Consider the following 25687-nt stretch of genomic DNA (forward strand, 5'->3'; position numbering starts at 1 on the left):
ATGTCAATCACTCTGCGGCCGTAAGTGCGACTTAAATCTTCGCTAGAGACTGTGCAAAACCACATCGTTCATTGTACCCGTACGTCGTGCATGCGCATTGCGGGGCATACGCATGCACATAAATGCCATTTCTCTAACGTCCTAATGGATGCTGGGGACTCCGTCAGGACCATGGGGATTAGCGGCTCCGCAGGAGACAGGGCACAAAAATAAAGCTTTAGGATCAGGTGGTGTGCACTGGCTCCTCCCCCTATGACCCTCCTCCAAGCCTCAGTTAGGTTTTTGTGCCCGTTCGAGCAGGGTGCAATCTAGGTGGCTCTCCTAAAGAGCTGCTTAGAAAAAGTTTTTAGGTTTTTTTATTTTCAGTGAGTCCTGCTGGCAACAGGCTCACTGCAACGAGGGACTTAGGGGAGAAGAAGTGAACTCACCTGCGTGCAGGATGGATTGGCTTCTTAGGCTACTGGACACCATTAGCTCCAGAGGGATCGAACACAGGCCCAGCCATGGAGTCCGGTCCCGGAGCCGCGCCGCCGACCCCCTTGCAGATGCCGAAAAGCGAAGAGGTCCAGAAACCGGCGGCAGAAGACTTTTCAGTCTTCATGAGGTAGCGCACAGCACTGCAGCTGTGCGCCATTGTTGTCACACACTTCACACCAGTGGTCACGGAGGGTGCAGGGCGCTGCAGGGGGCGCCCTGGGCAGCAATGAGAATACCTTGTTCTGGCTAAAAAATACATCACATATAGCCCTTGGGGCTATATGGATGTATTTAACCCCTGCCAGGTCTCACAAACTCCGGAGAAGAGCCCGCCGAAATAGGGGGCGGGGCCTATCTCCTCAGCACACAGCGCCATTTTCCTGCTCAGCTCCGCTGCGAGGAAGGCTCCCAGGACTCTCCCCTGCACTGCACTACAGAAACAGGGTAAAAAAGAGAGGGGGGGGGCACTTTTTTTGGCGTTTTTGATATATATATTAAGCTGCTATAAGGGAGACAACACTTCTATAGGGTTGTTCCTATATATTTATAGCGCTTGGGTGTGTGCTGGCAAACTCTCCCTCTGTCTCCCCAAAGGGCTAGTGGGGTCCTGTCTTCGATAAGAGCATTCCCTGTGTGTCTGCTGTGTGTCGGTACGTGTGTGTCGACATGTATGAGGACGATGTTGGTGTGGAGGCGGAGCAATTGCCGGTAATGGTGATGTCACCCCCTAGGGAGTCGACACCGGAATGGATGGCTTTATTTATGGAATTACGTGATAATGTCAGCACATTACAAAAATCAGTTGACGACATGAGACGGCCGGAAAACCAGTTAGTACCTGTACAGGCGTCTCAGACACCGTCAGGGGCTGTAAAACGCCCTTTACCTCAGTCGGTCGACACAGACCCAGACACGGACACCGAATCTAGTGTCGACGGTGAAGAAACAAACGTATTTTCCAGTAGGGCCACACGTTATATGATCACGGCAATGAAGGAGGCTTTTCATATCTCTGATACTGCATGTACCACAAAAAGGGGTATTATGTGGGGTCTGAAAAAACTACCTGTAGTTTTTCCTGAATCAGACGAATTGAATGAAGTGTGTGATGAAGCGTGGGTTAACCCCGATAGAAAACTGCTAATTTCAAAGAAGTTATTGGCATTATATCCTTTCCCGCCAGAGGTTAGGGCGCGCTGGGAAACACCCCCTAGGGTGGATAAGGCGCTCACACGCTTATCAAAACAAGTGGCGTTACCGTCTCCTGAAACGGCCGCCCTCAAGGATCCAGCAGATAGGAGGCTGGAAACTACCCTGAAAAGTATATACACTCATACTGGTGTTATACTGCGACCAGCCATCGCCTCTGCATGGATGTGCAGTGCTGGGGTGGTTTGGTCGGATTCCCTGACTGAAAATATTGATACCCTGGATAGGGACAGTATTTTACTGACTATAGAGCATTTAAAGGATGCATTTCTATATATGCGAGATGCACAGAGGGATATTTGCACTCTGGCATCGAGAGTAAGTGCGATGTCCATATCTGCCAGAAGAAGTTTATGGACGCGACAATGGTCAGGTGATGCGGATTCCAAACGGCATATGGAAGTATTGCCGTATAAGGGGGAGGAATTATTTGGGGTCGGTCTATCGGATTTGGTGGCCACGGCAACAGCCGGGAAATCCACCTTTTTACCTCAGGTCCCCTCCCAACAGAAAAAGACACCGTCTTTTCAGCCGCAGTCCTTTCGTTCCTATAGGAACAAGCGGGCGAAAGGACAGTCATATTTGCCCCGAGGCAAAGGAAAGGGTAAGAGAGTGCACCAAGCAGCTTCTTCCCAGGAGCAGAAGCCCCCCCCCCCCCGGCTTCTGCAAAGCCCTCAGCATGACGTTGGGGCTTTACAAGCGGACTCAGGGGCGGTGGGGGGTCGACTCAAGAATTTCAGCGCACAGTGGGCTCACTCACAGGTGGACCCCTGGATCCTGCAGATAATATCTCAGGGTTACAGGTTGGAATTCGAGAAGTCTCCCCCTCGCCGGTTCCTAAAGTCTGCTCTGCCAACGTCTCCCTCAGACAGGGCGACGGTATTGGAAGCCATTCACAAGCTGTATTCTCAGCAGGTGATAGTCAAGGTACCCCTCCTACAACAGGGAAAGGGGTATTATTCCACACTATTTGTGGTACCGAAGCCGGACGGCTCGGTAAGACCTATTCTAAATCTGAAATCTTTGAACCTGTACATACAAAAATTCAAGTTCAAGATGGAGTCACTCAGAGCAGTGATAGCGAATCTGGAAGAAGGGGACTTTATGGTGTCCCTGGACATCAAGGATGCTTACCTGCATGTCCCAATTTGCCCTTCACATCAAGGGTACCTCAGGTTCGTGGTGCAAAACTGTCATTATCAGTTTCAGACGCTGCCGTTTGGATTGTCCACGGCACCTCGGGTCTTTACCAAGGTAATGGCCGAAATGATGTTTCTTCTACGAAGAAAAGGCGTATTAATTATCCCTTACTTGGACGATCTCCTGATAAGGGCAAGGTCCAGGGAACAGCTGGGGGACGTAGTAGCACTAACCCAAATAGTGCTGCAACAGCACGGGTGGATTCTGAATTTTCCAAAATCTCAATTGACCCCGACGACACGTCTGCTGTTCCTGGGAATGATTCTGGACACGGTTCAGAAAAAGGTGTTTCTTCCGGAGGAGAAAGCCAAGGAGTTATCCGAACTTGTCAGGAACCTCCTAAAACCAGGGAAGGTGTCTGTGCATCAATGCACAAGAGTCCTGGGAAAGATGGTGGCTTCTTACGAAGCGATTCCATTCGGCAGATTCCACGCACGAACTTTTCAGTGGGATCTGCTGGACAAATGGTCCGGATGTCTCTGCTGTGGTGGTTGCAGAGTGCTCATCTGTTAGAGGGCCGCAGATTCGGCATACAGGACTGGGTCCTGGTGACCACGGATGCCAGTCTGAGAGGCTGGGGAGCGGTCACACAGGGAAGAAACTTCCAGGGAGTATGGTCAAACCTGGAGATGTCTCTTCACATAAATATACTGGAGCTAAGAGCGATTTACAATGCTCTAAGCCTGGCAAAACCCCTGCTTCAGGGTCAGCCGGTGTTGATCCAGTCGGACAACATCACGGCAGTCGCCCACGTAAACAGACAGGGCGGCACAAGAAGCAGGAGAGCAATGGCAGAAGCTGCAAGGATTCTTCGCTGGGCGGAAGATCATGTGATAGCACTGTCAGCAGTGTTCATTCCGGGAGTGGACAACTGGGAAGCAGACTTCCTCAGCAGACACGATCTACACCCGGGAGAGTGGGGACTTCATCCAGAAGTCTTCCACATGATTGTGAACCGTTGGGAAAAACCAAAGGTGGACATGATGGCGTCTCGCCTCAACAAAAAACTGGACAGGTATTGCGCCAGGTCAAGAGACCCTCAGGCAATAGCTGTGGACGCTCTGGTAACGCCGTGGGTGTTCCAGTCAGTGTATGTGTTTCCTCCTCTGCCTCTCATACCAAAAGTACTGAGAATTATACGGCAAAGGGGAGTAAGAACGATACTCGTGGCTCCGGATTGGCCAAGACGAACTTGGTACCCGGAACTTCAGGAGATGCTCACGGAAGATCCGTGGCCTCTACCTCTAAGACGGGACCTGCTTCAACAGGGACCGTGTCTATTCCAAGACTTACCGTGGCTGCGTTTGACGGCATGGCGGTTGAACGCCGAATTCTAAGGGAAAAGGGCATTCCGGAAGAGGTCATTCCTACACTGGTAAAAGCCAGGAAGGAGGTGACTGCACAACATTATCACCGCATTTGGAGAAAATATGTTGCGTGGTGTGAGGCCAGGAAGGCCCCCACGGAGGAATTTCAATTGGGTCGATTCCTACATTTACTGCAAACAGGATTGTCTATGGGCCTCAAGTTGGGGTCCATTAAGGTTCAAATTTCGGCCCTGTCGATTTTCTTCCAGAAAGAATTGGCTTCAGTTCCTGAAGTCCAGACTTTTGTAAAAGGAGTACTACATATACAGCCCCCGGTTGTGCCCCCAGTGGCTCCGTGGGACCTTAATGTAGTTTTGGGATTTCTCAAATCGGCGGATTTGAAATATCTTACATGGAAAGTAACCATGCTACTGGCCCTGGCTTCAGCCAGGAGAGTGTCAGAATTGGCGGCTTTATCGTATAAAAGCCCATATCTGATTTTCCATTCGGACAGGGCAGAACTGCGGCCGCGTCCTCATTTTCTGCCTAAGGTGGTGTCAGCGTTTCACCTGAACCAGCCTATTGTGGTGCCTGCGGCTACTAGCGATTTGGAGGATTCCAAGTTGCTGGACGTTGTCAGGGCATTGAAAATATATATTTCAAGGACGGCTGGAGTCAGAAAATCTGACTCGCTGTTTATACTGTATGCACCCAACAAGCTGGGTGCTCCTGCTTCTAAGCAGACGATTGCTCGTTGGATTTGTAGCACAATTCAACTTGCACATTCTGTGGCAGGCCTGCCACAGCCTAAATCTGTCAAGGCCCATTCCACAAGGAAGGTGGGCTCATCCTGGGCGGCTGCCCGAGGGGTCTCGGCATTACAACTCTGCCGAGCAGCTACGTGGTCGGGGGAGAACACGTTTGTAAAATTCTACAAATTTGATACCCTGGCTAAAGAGGACCTGGAGTTCTCTCATTCGGTGCTGCAGAGTCATCCGCACTCTCCCGCCCGTTTGGGAGCTTTGGTATAATCCCCATGGTCCTGACGGAGTCCCCAGCATCCACTAGGACGTTAGAGAAAATAAGATTTTACTTACCGATAAATCTATTTCTCGTAGTCCGTAGTGGATGCTGGGCGCCCATCCCAAGTGCGGATTGTCTGCAATACTTGTACATAGTTATTGTTACAAAAAAATCGGGTTGTTATTGTTGTGAGCCGTCTGTTCAGAGGCTCCTACGTTATCATACTGTTAACTGGGTTCAGATCACAAGTTGTACGGTGTGATTGGTGTGGCTGGTATGAGTCTTACCCGGGATTCAAAATCCTTCCTTATTGTGTACGCTCGTCCGGGCACAGTATCCTAACTGAGGCTTGGAGGAGGGTCATAGGGGGAGGAGCCAGTGCACACCACCTGATCCTAAAGCTTTATTTTTGTGCCCTGTCTCCTGCGGAGCCGCTAATCCCCATGGTCCTGACGGAGTCCCCAGCATCCACTACGGACTACGAGAAATAGATTTATCGGTAAGTAAAATCTTATTTTTTTTCCCTCATCGCTGCGCTGCGAATATCGGCAGCGAACGATTATTACGGAATGACCCCCAATGGCCCCAAACATACAGCCAATGTCTTTGAGAACTATCATCAGCGTCAAGAAGAACAAGGAGTCCTGGAAGTGATGCTATGACCCCCACAGAGCCCTTATCTCAACATCATCGAGTCTGTCTGGAATTACATGAAGAGACAGAAGGATCTGAGATAGCCTACATCCACAGAAGATCTTTGGTTAGTTCTCCAAGATGTTTTGAACAACCTCCATACCGAGGCCCTAATTCAGCATGGATTGCTATTCATAGAAATTGCTGTTGTCTGCGAGTGGAAAGGCGCCACCCCGTCAGCAAGAAAATCGCCCTGTGCAAAATTGTGAATACATCACAGTTCGCTATCCACTCACAGATGCATGCGCAATTCCCGGTACATCAAAGAATCTTTGCCATCTGAGCAAATGTGGATAGGTCTGAGGATGCCACTAATCTGTGACTTAGATCGCCTGGAAGTGGTCTGCGCTGACATCAGACCCCCTCCCCAAACAACACCTGGGCACGCACTTTTTCCACCCAGAAATGCTGGCTTACTGTATGTCAAACAGCGGCTACATTGCAATTATGATCTGTAGGCAATTTCTGTCGCCATTACTCCTTGCGCATGCGTAATGCGAATGCAAAGGGTGGTTACACCAAGTACTGATTTGATTTAGAGTTCTCTTCATTCACTTTGCTGTTTGTTAATTGACAAAAATAAACTATTAACACTTCTATTTTTTAAAGCATTCTTACTTTGCAGCATTTTTTTCCACGCCTGCCTAAAACTGTGCTTGCACAATATTGTGTTATGTATGTATGTATGTATGTATATATATGGGATGCAGTCAATTTGCCAGCAGTCGGGATCCCGGTATTCAGGATACCGACTCCAGAATCCTGACAGCCGAAAATGCCGCCAGCCGGAATCCCGGCGCAACAGGTCTATTCCCACTTGTTGGTGTCCATGACATTCAGAGTGGGAAAAGATCCTGCTCGCCACCGAGCCCGCAACGTGGCGAGCTGAACGAGCCCGCAAGGGGACTCTCGGCGCACGCCCCATTGCTGGCATTCTGGCCGGTGGGATGCTGCTGTCGGGATTTTGACAGCCGGTATCCTGCCCGCCAGTAATCCATACCGAACCCATATATATAGTATAGTAGATATACCACTCTTGGGTGTGCTGTCGCTTTGATATATGCACACATTAGTGTGTGTTCAACCACCCAAGGTGTGCGTATATCAGAGCGCGACCGCACACCCAAAAGTGGTATATCTTTGATAGAAAATGGCCCCTGTTGTGACAAAATATTGTGAAACAGAATAGGAGTAAACAATAGTTCTGAATAGGCTGTTTAATTTGAATAAAATGTAATAAATAAACACATAATTGGATAACCGTGTAAGTGAATAAAATAGGGTGAGAATTGTGTATATCTGTCAGCGAACGGTGATCTGCTGCTGTCAGGGAGGTTGGGACCTGCTGCTGTCAGTGAGGCGGGGACCTGCTGCTGTCAGTGAGGCAGGGACGTGCTGCTGTCAGTGAGGCGGGGACCTGCTGCTGTCAGTGAGGCGGGGACGTGCTGCTGTCAGTGAAGCGGGGAGCTGCTGTTGTCAGTGAGGCGGGGACGTGCTGCTGTCAGTGAGGCGGGGACGTGCTGCTGTCAGTGAGGCGGGGACGTGCTGCTGTCAGTGAGGCGGGGACGTGCTGCTGTCAGTGAGGCGGAGACCTGCTGCTGACAGTGAGGCGGAGACCTGCTGCTGTCAGTGAGGCAGGGACCTGCTGCTGTCAGTGAGGCGGAGACCTGCTGCTGTCAGTGAGGCGGAGACCTGCTGCTGTCAGTAAGGCGGATACCTGCTGCTGTCAGTGAGGTGGGGACCTGCTGCTGTCAGTGAAGCGGGGACCTGCTGCTGTCAGTGAGGCGGGGACCTGCTGCTGTCAGTGAGGCGGGGACCTGCTGCTGTCAGTGAGGCGGGGATCTGCTGCTGTCAGTGAGGCGGGGATCTGCTGCTGTCAGTGAGGCGGCGATGTGCTGCTGTCATTGAGGTGGTGAGGTGCTGTCAGTGAGACAGGGATGTGCTGCAGTCAGTGAGGCAAGGGTGTGTTGCCGTCAGTGAGGCAGGGATGGGCTGCCGTCAGTGAGGCAAGGGTGTGCTGTCGTCAGTGAGGCAGGGGTGTGCTGCCGTCAGTGAGGCAGGGGTGTGCTGCCGTCAGTGAGACAGGGATGGGCTGTCGTCAGTGAGGCAGGGGTGTGCTGCCGTCAGTGAGGCAGGGGTGTGCTGCGGTCAGTGAGGCAGGGGTGTGCTGCCGTCAGTGAGGCAGGGGTGTGCTGCCGTCAGTGAGGCAGGGGTGTGCTGCCGTCAGGCAGGGATGTGATTGCCATCAGTGAGGCAGGGATGTCCTGCTGTCAGTGAGGCAGAAATGTTCTGCTGTCAGTGAGGCAGGGATGTGCTGTTAAAACATTTGCTTTCATAACAAATAAGATATTCATCCTTAATCATCTGTAATGCATTTTATTTATATTATTTTGCAGATGTGGACAATGAGAGAGCAATCAAAGTTGACAAAGCCCGTCAGTTGCGGGAGCAAGTCAACGAAGTGTTCAGTCAGAAGTTTGGTAAGCTGTGAGGCGTAACAGGGCACTGCCATTTTGTATTCAGAAAGTATATACAATAGTAAAGGGTTCTTCTTTCCATTACTGTATACTCTAGTCATAGCACATGTACTGGCTGTGCAGAAGAAAGGAAGATTGTATGACTATAAATTATATTGTCCTTAATTCATTTACACTAAGAATAACAAACTAGGTGAGTTTTCCAAAACCCTTATGTGACATTAAATGTGATTTGAATCACACAGATTAATGTTGTTCCTTAAAACGCTTTAGATGCAGAGCTTGGCAGAATACTGTGCTATTGTATGTGATTATTCATAGTGGGTAGTGCTGCACTTTGGATGGTTGGTTTTATATTAACAGGGTGTCTCATAATAATGGGACACATTTTAGATGCAAGTATCTAGGACTGGAACAAGCACATTTATTAAGGACTATGGGGGTTATTCACAGATGAAGGCAGATGGCTGCATATGCAGTCAGATCTGCGTTCATCTCTGCACATGCTAGGGTCCGCACAGAACAGGGCAAGGCTGCTCAGCATGTGTAAGGCCGCCTACCGATGCATTCGCAGTCTAATTGAGAGCGTATCGGATCTAAGGGTGACCCCTAGTATCAGGCGGTCAGCGGCCATTTTTTTTTTTCTGGAGTGGCTGCGTGTGACGTCACATAAGCGGTAGGGTCTGAATGACCATCTGTGTAATACATAACCAAGGTACATGAGTTCAAAGCACTGTTCAAGGTTTGAGATCACATATGTTGGATTGTTACCACCGAGCTTGGCTTGTCAAGTAAATCGACAAGGATTAAAAAGGGAGAAAGAAAGTGACAAATATGCAGCTTGTGTGTGGGTGTCTGACCACAACTACACTAGTCAGCCAGTGGGTGCTTTGTGCTCGATCAAAGCATGCACAATCAGTCTCACGTGGGCATGGGTCTGTCTACGGTCGGGCTAGTCAGCATACAGGCTTCATCGCTCGGCCGTAACATTAAGAAATAATGTCCTGGAAAGGAGACCAACATTAACTCCCAAAGTCAGACTTTGAAATACAAGACATATTAAAGATGGGCAAGTGCCACGCTCTTGTAAATTAAAAAAAAGATGTGTCGGGCCTGGATGCTGAACGTGGAGGTTGTGATGCTCATGAGCTCCCAGGGACCTGGGAGTATATGTTTAGTAATAAGCCTCCTCACCCTTATATGAGCACCCAAACTCCTTGGATCAGCACCCTACATTACTGGAGCAGACAGTGAGTCGGTACCGCCGAATCGGGGAGCCGGTTTACTGGCTCCTGCGGATTGCGGCCCACTCGCTGTACAGAAACCGGGGCCTCGATTTTCCAGCATCCCCCCGCAGCGTGGTTTACCTTCCTGGAGCGCCAGTGGGCCCAGCCTGGTCCTGGTCCCCTGGGCGGACATCCCTACAGATAGCCCAGTGCTGATCCCCGTCCAGCGGGACCCGTCTGCTGCCGAACTGGAGCTGAGCGACGCGCTGCAAGGTCCGTGCGGCGGCCATCTTGGCGGACGGAGGGAGAGAAGAGACTCGGCGGTGACCGGAGAATACTCTGCGGAGGCCTCCGGCTTACACACCCGGCGACACTGAAGTAGTAGCGGCTCCCTCCCCTCCCGCGAGCACTACTCAACCACCCGCTCATCGCTGCCACGATCCGGACGCCGTCCCGACGGCACTGCAGGGTTCGTGCGGCGGCCATCTTGGGGGACGAAAGGAGAGGAGAGACTCGGCGGTGACCGGAGGATACTGTGCCGAGGCCTCCGACTTATACACCCGGCGACACTGAGGTAACAGAAGCTCCCTCCCCCCCCGCGAGCACTAATCAACCACCCGCTCATTGCTGCCACGATCCGGACGCCAGCCAGACGGCGCCCCCCCCCCCCCCCCGGTCTGTCAGAGGCATCATAGATCGCTCTGCGACTACCCTCGTGCCGCATCACCTATAAGCACACTGGGGTGAGGGCTACCCCGTGCAGCGGGCTCTTCCCCCCCCTCCCCTGCAGGCTTCCGCTGAGCACAAAGAGATCGCGAGAGGCCCCCTGCCCCGCTGCGAGTCCATTCACGGCTGTGGATGGCTCACTGGGCAGCATAGTAGGTCTGCTTTGACTCCTACGACCTCCGGCCGTCCAGCCTCCAACACTCTGCATGCAGCACTGAGGCCCCGGAGCACGGATCAAGAAGCGGGACGGGACCCCGAGAGACGGGAGAGAAGCGGGAGGCGTGTGGTGGGGCAACAGGCTCGACTCATCGATGTGCTGTGCCATCAGCTGAAGTGGGCACACGTTCAGTGATAAGATCCTGCTGCACGACGACCGGTCACTGGCTGGTCCGTGACCTGGTGGGCGTGCCCCCCCCCTCCTTTTTTCTTTTTTTTTCTCTTCTCCCACCTGGCTACCGGGATCGGCACTAGTGGGGACTACCTACCTCATTCGACGATGCCGCCTGTGCTCCACACTTAATTACTACTTATTATGCCCACTACCAAATGAGGTTCATATGATACCAGCTCTACACTAAATCATTCTGCGACCAGGATGTGATTAGGACCTCACATTTCATAACATCTATCAAATCTCTGGAAGTTGCTCCCAGCCCATCCCGTGACCGTGTCAACAACTCTACTGGCCCGGTATTACCACCGGACAGCTATCAACCTCTATCATTCCGCCATGTCACAAAAGAATCGCAAAACACCTGCCCAAGCTAAGCCTAGTATCCTCCGAGCATGGGAAAAAGCAGGTGCTACATCACGAGGCTCCCCCTCTGTGGACCCCCAGTCGGATGCCGATGACGATCTTACACCAAAGTCAGGTCTTACGACCCAAGATGTAGTGGCAATCGTCACTAAGACCATTCAAACGGAAATGAGGTCAATCCTGACTGAATTTAGAACTGAACTAGCTGATCTCGGCACCCGCACGGATACCCTGGAACGTAAAGTGGATGAAGTCTGCCAATACCAGGTGGTGGTCGAACAGGAACTAGCGGAGATCCGGGCGGACATTGCCCAGCAAGAAGAACACTTAGAAGATATGGACAACCGGAATCGCCGGAACAATGTCCGGATCCGTAACATTCCGGAGAGCGTTACTATGGAGACCCTCCCGACCTTTCTAGAGGGCCTATTGCAAACCATGATCCCCGAAGTCTCAAAGGACCTCCTCCTTCTCGATAGAGCACACCGAGCTCTACGCCCACGTCCACCACCGTCCCAACCCCCAAGAGATGTCATCCTGCGGTTTCATTATTACAAGACGAAAGAGAAATTTATGATGGTGGCACGGGATCAACAAACGGTTCTCTATTCTGGAACCCAACTGCAGATCTTCCAGGACTTAGCCCCCTCCACACTCCGAAAGCGCAAGGACCTGACCGCTATCACTAGAGTCCTTCGAGATAATTCCATCAAATATAAATGGGGTTTCCCGTTCCAGCTTCATGTCACGAAAGATGGCTCTCATCACTCGATAAAAACGCCCTCCCAGGGATATGATTTTCTCAAAACCTTGGGCTTATTTGAGTCTCTTCCTGACGAGATCCGAAAGCAACTTCCTGTCGCCCCCCCTGGGAGACCTGAGGCTCCTACTCCCGAATGGTCTACTAAATAAACGAGCGGAATCCCCTCTTCGGATCAGTGATTGTACTGGACAATGTTTTCTGAACCCTTCCCATGTTTACTGTTATAATGACATACTGATATATTAGTTTACATGTTAGATCTCTAAGGTCTGCCTATTTCAGTATTCCAAGATGTTTTATTTCGTCCCTACATGGCGCTGCTGGGCGGCTCTGACCTAGGGGGGGCTGGCCGCGCCCTTGGGGATAGACGGTCTCACCGCCTGCTCTGCTCCGCGGGACGGTCTGCCCCTCCGGGCTCGGTTTGCCTACTTCGGGGATATAGCTCCTTACATGTTGCCCACCTTGACTCTCACTATAGAGAAATGGGCTGTTTTGCAACTGATTCTTCTCTTGATATAATCCATATGTTACATTAGTTTCTTACACTTTAGTTTATACAATATTATTGGCCCCATCTGGGTCTATTAGCTAGATCAGTTGTGCGCAGTTTGAGCCTCCTGTGTCTCGGTTCAGAGTGGTCCCTCTTTCCTTTGCTGGTTGCGTGCCTTGAATTGGGAAGGCTAATCTACTGCTAGAGCCGAGGGGGCTACTCGGACACCGACCCTGGAGATGACGATTATAGACATTATTGTGGTCGAGCACCGACATTGATTTATCCGTACAATATGGTGAACCACCTTAATGTTATGCCTTGAGATGCCTTGGTTTAATCTATGTAAATTCGCACAGTAATCGTCAATATGTATGATGATAGAGCTGTCCTTTATTTTCTACTTATCTCTATTTACTGCCTGATCTGAACTTTCCGTTCCCCTCCTGTCCTGGTTCGCGGAATGTACCTCCCCCTCCTTATACCCTCTTATATGTTCCTCGTTTCCTAGTTATGTGTTACTATAGATGTGATCCCACACCCCGAAGGGGCCGCCCGCTTGGTGCCCGCCCCCTCACTCCTAGACCTAACCCGCCTCTAGGAAAAGGTCTAACCCTACAGGTCGTCTACACGATCTCTTTTACCTGTTACCACTCTCTCTACCCCCCCTCTTTCATACCCCAAGGTCGTCCATGTCCAGAGCTACCCTTTCTACTGAGCTGCTCAGACCTTCGACCCCCATGACTTTGAAAGTCTTATCCATTAACGTCAATGGCCTTAATTCCCCGACCAAGCGGTCCATGGCATTTCAGTTCTTCGCCAGGCAAAAGGCGGATATCATATTCCTACAGGAAACCCATTTTAAGACCCCTCACCCCTCCTTAAGCTCTAAACGCTATCCTCATGCCTTCTACTCCACAATGTCAACTAAACGTAGAGGCACTGCCATCCTGGTTCATCGAGACCTACCCTTAGTCGTCCAAGACACAATTTGTGACGTCCATGGCAGATTTGTGATTCTTTCCGGATCCCTTAATCAAACTCCCATTACTCTGGCGTCAATTTATGCTCCAAACATGCAGCAAGGCTCCTTTTTTAGAACGCTCTCTGACCACCTCTCTAAATTCTCGAATTCCTGGGTCATTATGGCCGGTGACTGCAATGCTACAATGGATCCCCATGTTGACAGATCCCGACCAGATGTAGGGCCCTCTCCTCACGCCAAATTATCTAAACTCCTTCAGACCTGTGTCACCGCACATAATTTATATGATGCTTGGAAAACACTTTATCCTTCTGCTAAGGGTTATACACACTATTCCCCACAACACGATATATACACGCGTATTGATTATGTATTTGTAGATAGGGACTCCACCCAATCCCTATTGGGAGCCCAAGTGATTCCGACCACCTGGTCTGACCACTATGCGATTCTGCTTGATCTTGCTTGTCCCCATAGACCTCTGACTTCCCGCAAGTGGCGCCTTAATGAGTCCTTATTTCTTAAGTCTGATAATGTGACTCGAATAGAGGAAGCGATTCACCACTTCCTAAATGATAACGTCTCCCCCGAAATATCGCCCACAATATTATGGGAAGCTCACAAAGCAACGTTGCGGGGGCTCCTTATTAGCCTTACATCAACTCAGAGGAAGGTTGAGTCTAAACGGATCGCAGATCTGGAGACCGAATTAGCATCTATGACACTCCGTCATCAGCGTTTCCCCAAACGTAAACTATATTTAAAGATACTTGCCCTGAAAGGGCAACTAACCCAAATACTCACAAAGAAAACGATCAAATCGTTATTATGGATCCGCCAAAAATTCTATGAAAAGTCGGATAAGGCGGATACACTTTTGGCTCGGCGACTGCGTGAGAAACGCACGCTCAATCGAATCCTGGCATTAAGATGTCCTGACGGATCCGCAACGACTGACCCTAAAGTGATGACTTCCCTCTTTCAGGATTACTATGCTTCCCTCTATAACCTCCCCTCTGAGGCTGCTACTGACCCACACTATATAACAAATATCCAACACTATCTTTCTTCTTGTCAATTACCGAAATTATCCACAACGGACATTGAATTGCTCAATGATCCTATTACACGCGAAGAAATTCTCCTCACAATCGGGCAGCTCCGTCGCTCCTCCGCACCGGGTCCAGACGGATATACTGCCATATACTATAAGAAATTCTCCCAAGCCCTTCTCCCCATGTTACATTCACTATTTAACTCGCTGATGGAGGGGAACTCCCTCGATGCAGCGACTACCAGAGCCAATATTGTAGTTATTGCCAAACCTGATCGAGATCCTATGGAACTAAAGAACTATAGACCCATATCGTTATTGAATACAGATTTAAAGTTATTCGCCAAAATCCTGGCTAATCGACTTGCCCCTCACCTTCCCACACTGATACACCCAGATCAAGTAGGCTTTATCCCCAATCGACAGGCTGCGGATAATACTAGACGCCTTATAGATCTCATTCATCTCTCCCATCGGGACGCCACCCCAACATTGGTGGTGGCTCTTGACGCGGAAAAAGCCTTTGATAGGGTAGCCTGGCCCTTCATACAGCATACTCTTCAAGCAATCGGTATCCAAGGCTCATTTTATAATGCCATCACCTCGCTTTATGATAACCCCTCAGCGTCAATTCTGGTTAATGGCCTTACTTCCTCGCCCCTGTCTATCAAAAATGGCACCCGTCAGGGATGCCCACTTTCCCCTTTACTTTTTGCCCTAGTTATGGAACCACTGGCGGCGAAAATCCGTCTGAATCCCAATATCTCAGGTGTCCTGGTGGACAACCATGAATATAAAATCGCTCTATATGCAGATGATGTCATCCTGACTTTGACTAACCCATACACGTCCTTACAACAGCTTTTTCAGGAGATCCATACATATAGCTCCATTTCAAACTATAAACTCAATGCAGACAAAACAGAGATCCTAGATTTACATATCCCCCCGCAGGATATCACTACTTTACGCTCTTCCTTTGCCTGTAAATGGCAAAATACTAAACTTAAATATTTAGGTATTTATCTAACCAAATCTTATTCATCGCTATATGCTGCTAACTTCCCACGACTGATATCTCAGATTAAAACAGATCTTGCGGCCTGGAATAAATTATTTATTTCCTGGTTTGGCCGTATAGCAGCAGTCAAAATGAATTTATTACCACGGATATTGTACTTATGGCAAACCCTGCCTATCCACATCCCAGTCAAAATATTAAAGAATCTACAGCGGGATATATCTAGCTTTATATGGGCTGGGAAGAAACCCAGGGTTAAGATACGGCTATTACAACAACACCGCTCGGAAGGCGGTCTTGGCGTACCAGACCTTACTCGATACTATCGAGCCGCACACCTAGCTTCATGTGTCCTCTGGCACTCACCTCCAGCGCAGAGAACGTGGACATGCATTGAGGCACAATCTCTCCATATCTTCTCACTTGCAACCCTGCTGTGGTCCCCACCCCGCTCCCGACCCGCCTCTACTTTACTTTTGCCAACAGTGCGCTTTTCCCTGACAGTGTGGGATTTTTGCACTCGCTTCTATCAACTCCGATCCCACAATCCCTACCTAACTCCTCTATGGAACAACCCACTGTTCCCACCGGGTAATAACCACGCTGCATTTCAACACTGGACAACACACAATATTCTCTTCCTTCAGGACATTGCCCCTCTTTCCTCATTCCCATCCTTTGAAAATTTACAATCCCGCTACTTGCTCCCTCACTCGGTATTTTACCAATTTTTGCAAATTAGACACTTCTACGGTTCACTCCCTAAACCCACCAATCCCTCCATAGCTACCCCCCTGGAAATATGGTGCTGCGGCTCTCGCTTAACGAAGGGTCTCCTTTCACGCATATATCGAGTGTTACTGTCACACAATGTCCCCCCCAAGGAGAGTCACGAGTTGGCGTGGGAGAGGGAGGTGGGGGAGTCCTTAACCGTAGAGGAATGGGAGGATATTAGACAGGAAATTACCAAGAGCTCTATCTCGGTTCGTATAGCCGAAAACTCATATAAATTGTACTATCGCTGGTACTTGGTACCTACTAGATTACACTCTATTTATCCAACGTGCTCGGACGAGTGCTGGAGATTATGTGGTTGCAGGGGGAGCTTGCTGCATGTTTGGTGGTCTTGTCCAACAATTCGTCAATATTGGGGACAAATTCATAAATTGGTTCTAGAAGTTACGCACTTAACCGTGCCGGACTCACCTTTTTATTCACTACTCTCCCGTCCCATCCCTAACACCTCGCGCCATCAACGAGCCCTAATTAAACATATTCTGAACACAGCCAAATGTCTAATAGCATCCAAGTGGAAATCTGTGGCCCCTCCTACTATGGTCGCTACTATTAATGCAATTTGGTTCACATATAAGTTAGAGCGAATTACGGCCTCTCTTCGAGACTCCCCACTCTCTTTCACCGAGACATGGACACCATGGACCTTGCATTTCAACGCTGAACCTCCATTGACAACCATTTAGCATCTAATACCTAGTGCTACATTCTATATGTTTGATGCTGATTATTTGAGATGTTGTCTGGACCTTACCTACATCGAAAAGTTGTATCTATCGGTGGCTCGGACTGGCCGACCTTTCCCTCCCTCCCCCCTCCCCCCCCCCCCCTTCTTCATATTCTTTGTTTTTCCCCCCCTTTCTCTTAACTTTAATGGATAGTTGTAGCATTTTGGTAATCTGTCTTCATGGAGGCAAGCGAGACAACTATTTATTGATAGATCTATTGAGTTCCCCTCCCTCCTGATCATAATATGTCATTCGTTCCTTATATGCCATCTATTGTTACAACGTTGCATCTGTATGTTTATATCCTTATATAATCAATAAAACATTATTTCAAAAAAAAAAAAAAAAAAAGATGTGTCCCATACTTATTATCCACCCTGTATATTTTTGCATTTATGTGTTTTTATTGGCAACAAGTAGGTGCACTATATTATTGTCATGGTATACATTCTTCACAGACCTCTAGGATCAGGGCAGTCTTGTATATATTGTCCCTGAGGCTGAGATGGATGGAAATCTGGAAAATATACTGTACTCCTCCATTGTGTGCTTGGAACAAAATGTATATATCTGCCCATATGCGGAGTCATATGCATGTTTCGGTGTGTCCGCCCCCTATCAGGATGCTGGGATGTTGGGCACTAGTCTCCATCAGTGTGCACTTGTACCAGCCCTATACTAGATGCAATAGATACATCAGGAAACAGACCTATTTACACATACTGGTCTGCATTGCCCGCAGTTGCAACTACACGCCCAGGCTTGGACTGGCCCACAGGGGTACAGGGAAATCCACCGGTGGGCCCTATTGCCTGGGGGCCCACCTCCTGCTCTAAGGATCAGGTTCCAGGCTATGTACTTGATGGTGTATTTCTCTAACGTCCTAGAGGATGCTGGGACTCCGTAAGGACCATGGGGATAGACGGGCTCCGCAGGAGATATGGGCACTTTAAGAAAGACTTTGACTCTGGGTGTGCACTGGCTCCTCCCTCTATGCCCCTCCTCCAGACCTCAGTTTGAGACTGTGCCCAGAGGAGATGGGTGCACTGTAGGGAGCTCTCCTGAGTTTCCTGCTAAGAAAGTATATTTGTTAGGTTTTTTATTTTCAGGGAGCACTGCTGGCAACAGGCTCCCTGCATTGTGGGACTGAGGAGAGAAAAGCAGACCTACTTCTCTGAGTTGCAAGGTCTTGTTTCTAAGGCTACTGGACACCATTAGCTCCAGAGGGATTGGAACACAGGTTCGTCCTGGACGTTCGTCCCAGAGCCGCGCCGCCGTCCTCCTCACAGAGCCAGACGAAAGAAGCCGGGTAAGTATGAGAAGAAAGAAGGCTTCAAAGGCGGCAGAGGACTTCGTGAGCTTCACTGAGGTAACGCACAGCACTGCAGCTGTGCACCATTGCTCCCATACACCTCACACACTCCGGTCACTGTAAGGGTGCAGGGCGCAGGGGGGGCGACCCTGGGCAGCAATATAAACCTCTCCTATGGCAAACAGAGATATATACATGTACAGTTGGGCACTGTACATGTATATAAAAGAGCCCCCGCCATGTTTTACATATTTTGAGCGGGACAGAAGCCCGCCGCCGAGGGGGCGGGGCTTCACCCTCAGCACTCACAGCGCCATTTCTCTCCACCGCACAGCGCTGAGAGGAAGCTCCGCGGACTCTCCCCTGCTTACAGACGGTGACAGTGGGTTTTCAAGAGGGGGGGGGGCACATAATTGGCGGTTACAGGTGTTTCAGCGCTATTGGAAGGAACATACTGTGTTTTTTCCTGGGTTATAGCGCTGGGGTGTGTGCTGGCATACTCTCTCTCTCTGTCTCTCCAAAGGGCCTAGGGGGAACCTGTCTTCAGAAAAGAGATTCCCTGTGTGTGTGCAGTGTGTCGGTACGTGTGTGTCTACATGTTTGACGCTGAAGGCTCACCTAAGGAGGAGGGGAAGTGCATGAATGTCAGGTCGCCTTCGGAAGCGCCGACACCGGACTGGATGGATATGTGGAATGTCTTGAGTGTTAATGTAAATTTATTACATAAGAGATTAGACAAAGCTGAGGCTAGGGAACAGGCAGGTAGTCAGACCATGCCTGTCCCAGTGGCACCGGGACCTTCCGGGTCTCAGAAGCGCACATTATCCCAAATCATTGACACAGATACCGACACGGATTCAGATTCCAGTGTCGATTATGAGGATGCAAAATTACAGCCAAAAGTGGCTAAGGGTATTCGTTATATGATTATTGCGATAAAAGACGTTTTGCATATCACTGAGGAACCCCCTGTCCCGGACACGAGGGTACACATGTATAAAGAGAAAAAAACTGAGGTCACCTTTCCGTCCTCATATGAGCTAAGCAAATTGTGCGAAAAGGCTTGGGAATTTCCAGACAGGAGACTGCAAATTCTCAAAAGGATTCTTATGGCGTATCCCTTCCCACAAAAGGACAGGATACGATGGGAATCTTCGCCTAAGGTGGACAAGGCGTTAACACGCTTATCAAAAAAGGTAGCACTGCCATCCCAGGATACTGCTACCCTCAAAGATGCTGCTGATCGCAAGCAGGAAGTTACCATGATGTCCATTTACACGCATTCTGGTACTATTATTAGGCCGGCTATGGCATCGGCCTGGGTTTGTAGTGCTATCGCAGCATGGACTGATTCCCTATCAGCAGAGATTGAAACTCTGGATAAGGATACCATTTTAATGACCCTAGGGCATATAAAAGATGCTGCGTTATATATGAGGGATGCTCAAAGAGACATTTGTTTACTAAGCTCTAGAATAAATGCTATGTCTATTTCTGCTAGGCGACTCTTGTGGACCCGGCAGTGGACGGGGGATGCCGACTCAAAACGGCATATAGAGTCGTTGCCTTACAAGGGGGAAGAGTTGTTTGGAGAAGGCCTCTCGGACCTTGTCTCTACTGCTACAACAGGTAAATTTAATTTTTTGCCTTATGTTCCCCCGCAACCTAAGAAGGCGCCTCATTATCAAATGCAGTCCTTTCGTTCAAATAAAGGCAAAAAGGTACGGGGATCGTCCTTTCTTGCCAGAGGTAAGGGCAAGGGGAAGAAGCTGCACACAGCTAGTTCCCAGGAGCAGAAGTCCTCCCCTGCGTCGGCAAAATCCACCGCATGACGCTGGGGCTTCCCTGGTGGAGTCAGCTCAAGTGGGGGCACGTCTTCGATTTTTCAGCCACATCTGGGTTCACTCCCGGGTGGATTCCTGGGCACTAGAGATTGTTTCTCAGGGATACAGGATGGAATTCGAAGAGGTGCCTCCTCGCCGGTTTTTCAAGTCGGCTCTGCCAGCTTCTCCTTCAGAGAGGGAGTTAGTGTTAAATGCAATTCAAAAATTGTATCTTCAACAGGTGATAGTCAAGGTTCCCCTTCTGCAACAAGGAAAAAGGTATTACTCAACCCTGTTTGTGGTACCGAAACCGGACGGTTCGGTCAGACCCATTTTGAATTTAAAATCCCTGAACCTGTACTTAAAAAAATTCAAGTTCAAGATGGAATCGCTCAGAGTGGTCATCGCCAGCCTGGAAGGGGGGGATTGGATGGTTTCCCTAGACATAAAGGATGCATACCTTCATGTTCCGATATTTCCTCATCATCAGGCGTTCCTGAGATTTGCGGTACAGGACTGTCATTACCAATTTCAGACGTTGCCGTTTGGGCTTTCCACTGCCCCGAGAATTTTTACCAAGGTAATGGCGGAAATGATGGTGCTCCTGCGCAAGCAGGGTGTCACAATTATCCCATACTTGGACGATCTCCTCATAAAGGCGAGATCTCGAGAGAAGTTACTGGACAGCGTATCACTGTCTGTGAAGATGTTATAGCAACACGGCTGGATTCTCAATATTCCGAAGTCACAGCTGGTTCCTACAACGCGTCTGACCTTTTTGGGCCTGATTCTGGACACAGACCAGAAAAAGGTTTTTCTTCCGATGGAAAAGGCTCAGGAGCTCATGGCTCTGGTCAAGAACCTATTGAAGCCAAAAAAGGTTTCAGTGCATCACTGCACACGTGTCCTGGGGAAGATGGTGGCATCTTACGAGGCCATCCCTTTTCGGCAGGTTCCATGCGAGGACTTTTCAATGGGACCTACTGGACAAGTGGTCCGGGTCTCATTTACAAATGCATCAAAGGATTACCCTGTCTCCCAGAGCCAGGGTATCTCTCCTATGGTGGCTACACAGTGCTCACCTCCTAGAGGGCCGCAGGTTCGGCATTCAGGACTGGATCCTGGTGACCACGGACGCAAGCCTCCGAGGTTGGGGAGCAGTCACACTGGGAAGAAATTTCCAAGGTCTCTGGTCAAGTCTAGAGACTTGTCTCCACATCAACGTCCTGGAGTTGAGGGCCATATACAACGCCCTGCGTCAAGCGGAGGCATTACTTCGCAACAAGCCAGTTCTGATTCAGTCGGACAATGTCACAGCAGTGGCTCATGTAAACCGCCAAGGAGGCACAAGGAGCAGGGTGGCAATGGCAGAAGCCACCAGGATTCTTCGCTGGGTGGAAGGTCATGTAAGCGCACTGTCAGCAGTGTTCATTCCGGGAGTGGACAACTGGGAAGCGGACTTCCTCAGCAGACACGATCTGCATCCGGGAGAGTGGGGACTACATCAGGAAGTCTTCGCACAGATCGTGGGTCGGTGGGGACTGCCCCAAATAGACATGATGGCGTCCCGTCTCAACAAAAAGCTAAAGCGGTATTGCGCCAGGTCAAGGGACCCTCAGGCGGTGGCGGTAGACGCCCTGGTGACGCCTTGGGTGTTCAGGTCGGTCTATGTGTTCCCTCCTCTTCCTCTCATACCCAAGGTGTTGAGAATAATAAGTCGAAGAGGAGCGAGAACAATCTTCGTTGCTCCGGATTGGCCACGAAGGACTTGGTATCCGGATCTGCAGGAGTTGCTCACAGAAGACCCGTGGCCTCTTCCTCTTCGACAGGACCTACTGCAACAGGGGCCCTGTATGTTCCAAGACTTACCGCGGCTGCGTTTGACGGCATGGCGGTTGAATGCCGGATCCTAGCGGAAAAAGGTATTCCGGAGGAGGTCATTCCTACCCTGATTAAGGCTAGGAAGGACGTGACATCGAAACATCACCGCATATGGAGAAAATATGTTTCTTGGTGTGAGGCCAGGAATACTCCTACGGAAGAATTCCATTTGGGACGTTTCCTTCACTTCCTTCAAACTGGAGTGAATTTGGGCCTAAAATTAGTGTCCATAAAGGTTCAAATTTCGGCTTTATCTATTTTCTTTCAAAAGGAATTGGCTTCTCTTCCTGAAGTTCAGACATTTGTGAAGGGAGTACTGCATATTCAGCCCCCGTTTGTACCTCCGGTGGCGCCTTGGGACCTTAACGTGGTGTTAAGTTTCCTTAAGTTACATTGGTTTGAACCACTCAACGCGGTGGAGTTGAAGTACCTCACTTGGAAGGTGGTCATGTTGTTGGCCTTAGCTTCAGCAAGGCGAGTTTCGGAATTGGCGGCTGTCACATAAAAGCCCCTATCTGGTTTTTCATGTGGATAGGGCGGAATTGAGGACTCGTCCTCACTTCCTTCCTAAGGTGGTCTCATCTTTTCATATGAACCAACCTAATGTAGTGCCTGTGGCTACGCGTGACTTGAAGGATTCCGAGTCCCTTGATGTGGTCAGGGCTTTGAAGATTTATGTGGCCAGAACAGCTAGGGTCAGGAAGACAGAAGCTTTGTTTGTTCTATATGCGGCCAACAAGATTGGCGCTCCTGCTTCAAAGCAGACTATTGCTCGCTGGATCTGTAACACGATTCAGCAGGCGCATTCTACGGCAGGTTTGCCGTTGCCAAAATCGGTTAAGGCCCATTCCACTAGGAAGGTGGGCTCTTCTTGGGCGGCTGCCCGAGGGGTCTCGGCACTACAGCTGTGCCGAGCTGCTACTTGGTCGGGGTCAAACACCTTTGCAAAATTCTATAAGTTTGATACCCTGGCTGAGGAGGACCTCCTGTTTGCTCAATCGGTGCTGCAGGGTCATCCGCACTCTCCCGCCCGTTTGGGAGCTTTGATATAATCCCCATGGTCCTTACGGAGTCCCAGCATCCTCTAGGACGTTAGAGAAAATAAGATTTTAAACCTACTGGTAAATCTTTTTCTGGTAGTCCGTAGAGGATGCTGGGCGCCCGTCCCAAGTGCGGACTTCTTCTGCAAAACTTGTATATAGTTACTGCTTACATAAGGGTTATGTTGTAGTTTCATCGGTTTTGGACCGAGACTATGTTGTTTGTTCATACTGTTAACTGGGTAGTTTATCACAAGTTATACGGTGTGATTGGTGTGGCTGGTATGAATCTTGCCCTTGGATTAACAAAAATCTTTTCCTCGTACTGTTCATCTCCTCTGGGCACAGTTTCTCTAACTGAGGTTTGGAGGAGGGGCATAGAGGGAGGAGCCAGTGCACACCCAGAGTCAAAGTCTTTCTTAAAGTGCCCATGTCTTCTGCGGAGCCCGTCTATCCCCATGGTCCTTACGGAGTCCCAGCATCCTCTACGGACTACGAGAAAAAGATTTACCGGTAGGTTTAAAATCTTATTTTTCTACAGTGCATTGCTGTTATTAATGTGGTACATTATCATGCATGCAGCAGCTGAATTTACTGTATATATTTATGAAGGGGCCCAAACGTTGCACTCTCTAATGGTTAGTCAAACCAATGAGGTGGAAGGCCACACACCCTCTGTAGACTGGTCACAAGCCTAACATGGGCCCCTAACACTGCATCCCCCCGGTGGGCCCTACATGCCTCAGTCCAACACTATACACACCTAGGGGAGAATGCCCCATTACAGCCCAGTTGCACTGCATCAGTTGTGGAGGTAGATGCTACTGAAATGCATATGGCTCTGCTTCACCCGTACTTCTGTATGCTCTGTTCCAGAACATGCACAGTGCGAAAACTCCCACCATCTACAGACACACATTCCACCCGCATCAGCCACATTATGTATGTGTCAGTTTCAGTTTAACTACTTCTGTTACAGTTCCTTTTTTTTACTATTTACCTATACATATTCACATTTAGCATTGCTATTTTATAGGGGAAGCAATTGGCATGAGTTTCCCAGTGAAAGTGCCCTATAGGAAAATAACCACCAATCCAGGATGTGTTGTAGTAGATGGAATGCCATCAGGGGTTTCATTCAAAGCCCCAAGTTACCTAGAAATAAGTTCCATGCGCAGAATACTGGACTCAGCAGAATTTATAAAGTTTACTGTTATAAGGTGAGTGGCTTAAAGTAGAGTTACATAATTCCACTGATAACCTAGGTAACACTTGGGGCCGGATGTAGTAATGCCCGAGATCGCCGGAGGTGCAAGATGCCGGCCGATCTCTGACGTGTTTTGTGAAAAGTCAATCACTTACAAGGCAGCTCCTGGTGATCTCGGGCATCATTACATCCGGCCCTAGATCTTCATAATTATCACATTTTAATTTCAGTAATTGTATATACAGTATACTGTATGTCAGATGTGCTGACTGAACCTCTTGTAGATAAATGTGTTCAGCAATATGAAGTTTACTCTGAATTGCACAGTGCCCCATCCCCATGCTACATAGTCAGTGAGTAGCTGAGACAAATATAGAAATAAGGGAAATAAACTTAAAATCATTTCTCTGCCCGACTATAAATATTGATGTTCTAGTCCTGTGTATTCACTAGTCCCTGTATATTTCTACATTCGGGTAGGGATTGAAATGCCAGCGGCTGGGATGGCGGCGGTCAGAATACCAACCGTGGCATCCCGATGATCAGAATCCCGACAGGGGAAGGTAAACATATTTACCTTCTCCCACTGGCTCCCTAACCCTCCCTTCTAGCAGCCTAAACCTAGCCCTCACTGGTGGTGCCTAAACTTAACCCCCCTCCCTCTCTGCAGCCTAAGCCTAACCCTCCCCGTAGGCTAACCCTCCCCTTCCCCGCAGCCTACACTTAGTCCCCACACCCCCATTCTGCACCATGACCCTAACCCTCCCCCAGCAGCCTTACCCTCCCTGATGGTGCCTAAACCTAACCCCCCCTCCCCGTAGTCTAAACCTACCCCTCCCCGCAAGCTTACCCTAACCCTCATTGGGGGTGCCTTAACCTAGCCCCCCCCCCCTCCCCCACAGCATTAACCTTATCTTTCCCCCCCTGTCCACAGCCTAACCCATCCCCCCGCAGCCTAAACTACCACCCCCACATCCTCCCCACCCCCAGGGGGGTATACCTCTGTGGCGGTTTCTCATTCAGAAACCCAGCGGACGGGCTTCCGTCACCGAGCTGGTGATTCTTTTCAGGATACTGGTGTCACCATTCAGAGTTGAGTCGGAATTCCAGCATCGGTATTCTGACTGCCGGCATCCTGACCAGATTCCCTACAACCATTGTATGTAATTTCTGTTTCATTTTGGTGGTCAGTGGTTATGTTATAGTTCCTTAATTATACAGAAACAACTTTTTTCTCCCAACCTCTTTTTAATGGGGGAATTCCTATAGCTACTGATAAATTCATGGTGTGAATAGAAACAAAACAAGTCTAGAGTTGTGGATATAAACAAGACGACTAAGCAAGATTGGTGATGACCTTTCAGAATAAAGAGGAAGTTGTACGCCTGACAGGAATTTTCCTTAATTGTTTAACAACAATAAAAACAAACGTGTACTGTATATAATTAAATGTTTGAAATAGTTACCACACAATATGTTTTTTATAGCAACTC

General features: G+C 49.3%; 1 protein-coding gene across 3 annotated transcripts in view; it reads left to right on the top strand.

Moving 5' to 3' along the window:
* GTF2I (general transcription factor IIi) overlaps positions 1-25687 on the top strand; it is a 282609-nt gene that overhangs the window by 241732 nt on the left and 15190 nt on the right. For 2 of the 3 annotated variants that reach the window (XM_063953728.1, XM_063953727.1), the window contains 2 exons: positions 8306-8389; positions 24024-24207. In XM_063953728.1, coding sequence (XP_063809798.1) covers positions 8306-8389; positions 24024-24207 — 268 coding nt within the window. The remainder of the gene's footprint in view (positions 1-8305; positions 8390-24023; positions 24208-25687) is intronic. The other variant, XM_063953729.1, reaches the window with a different exon arrangement.

The sequence above is a fragment of the Pseudophryne corroboree genome, chromosome 2, assembly GCF_028390025.1.
Source record: "Pseudophryne corroboree isolate aPseCor3 chromosome 2, aPseCor3.hap2, whole genome shotgun sequence".
NCBI classification, from domain to species: Eukaryota; Metazoa; Chordata; class Amphibia; order Anura; family Myobatrachidae; genus Pseudophryne; species Pseudophryne corroboree.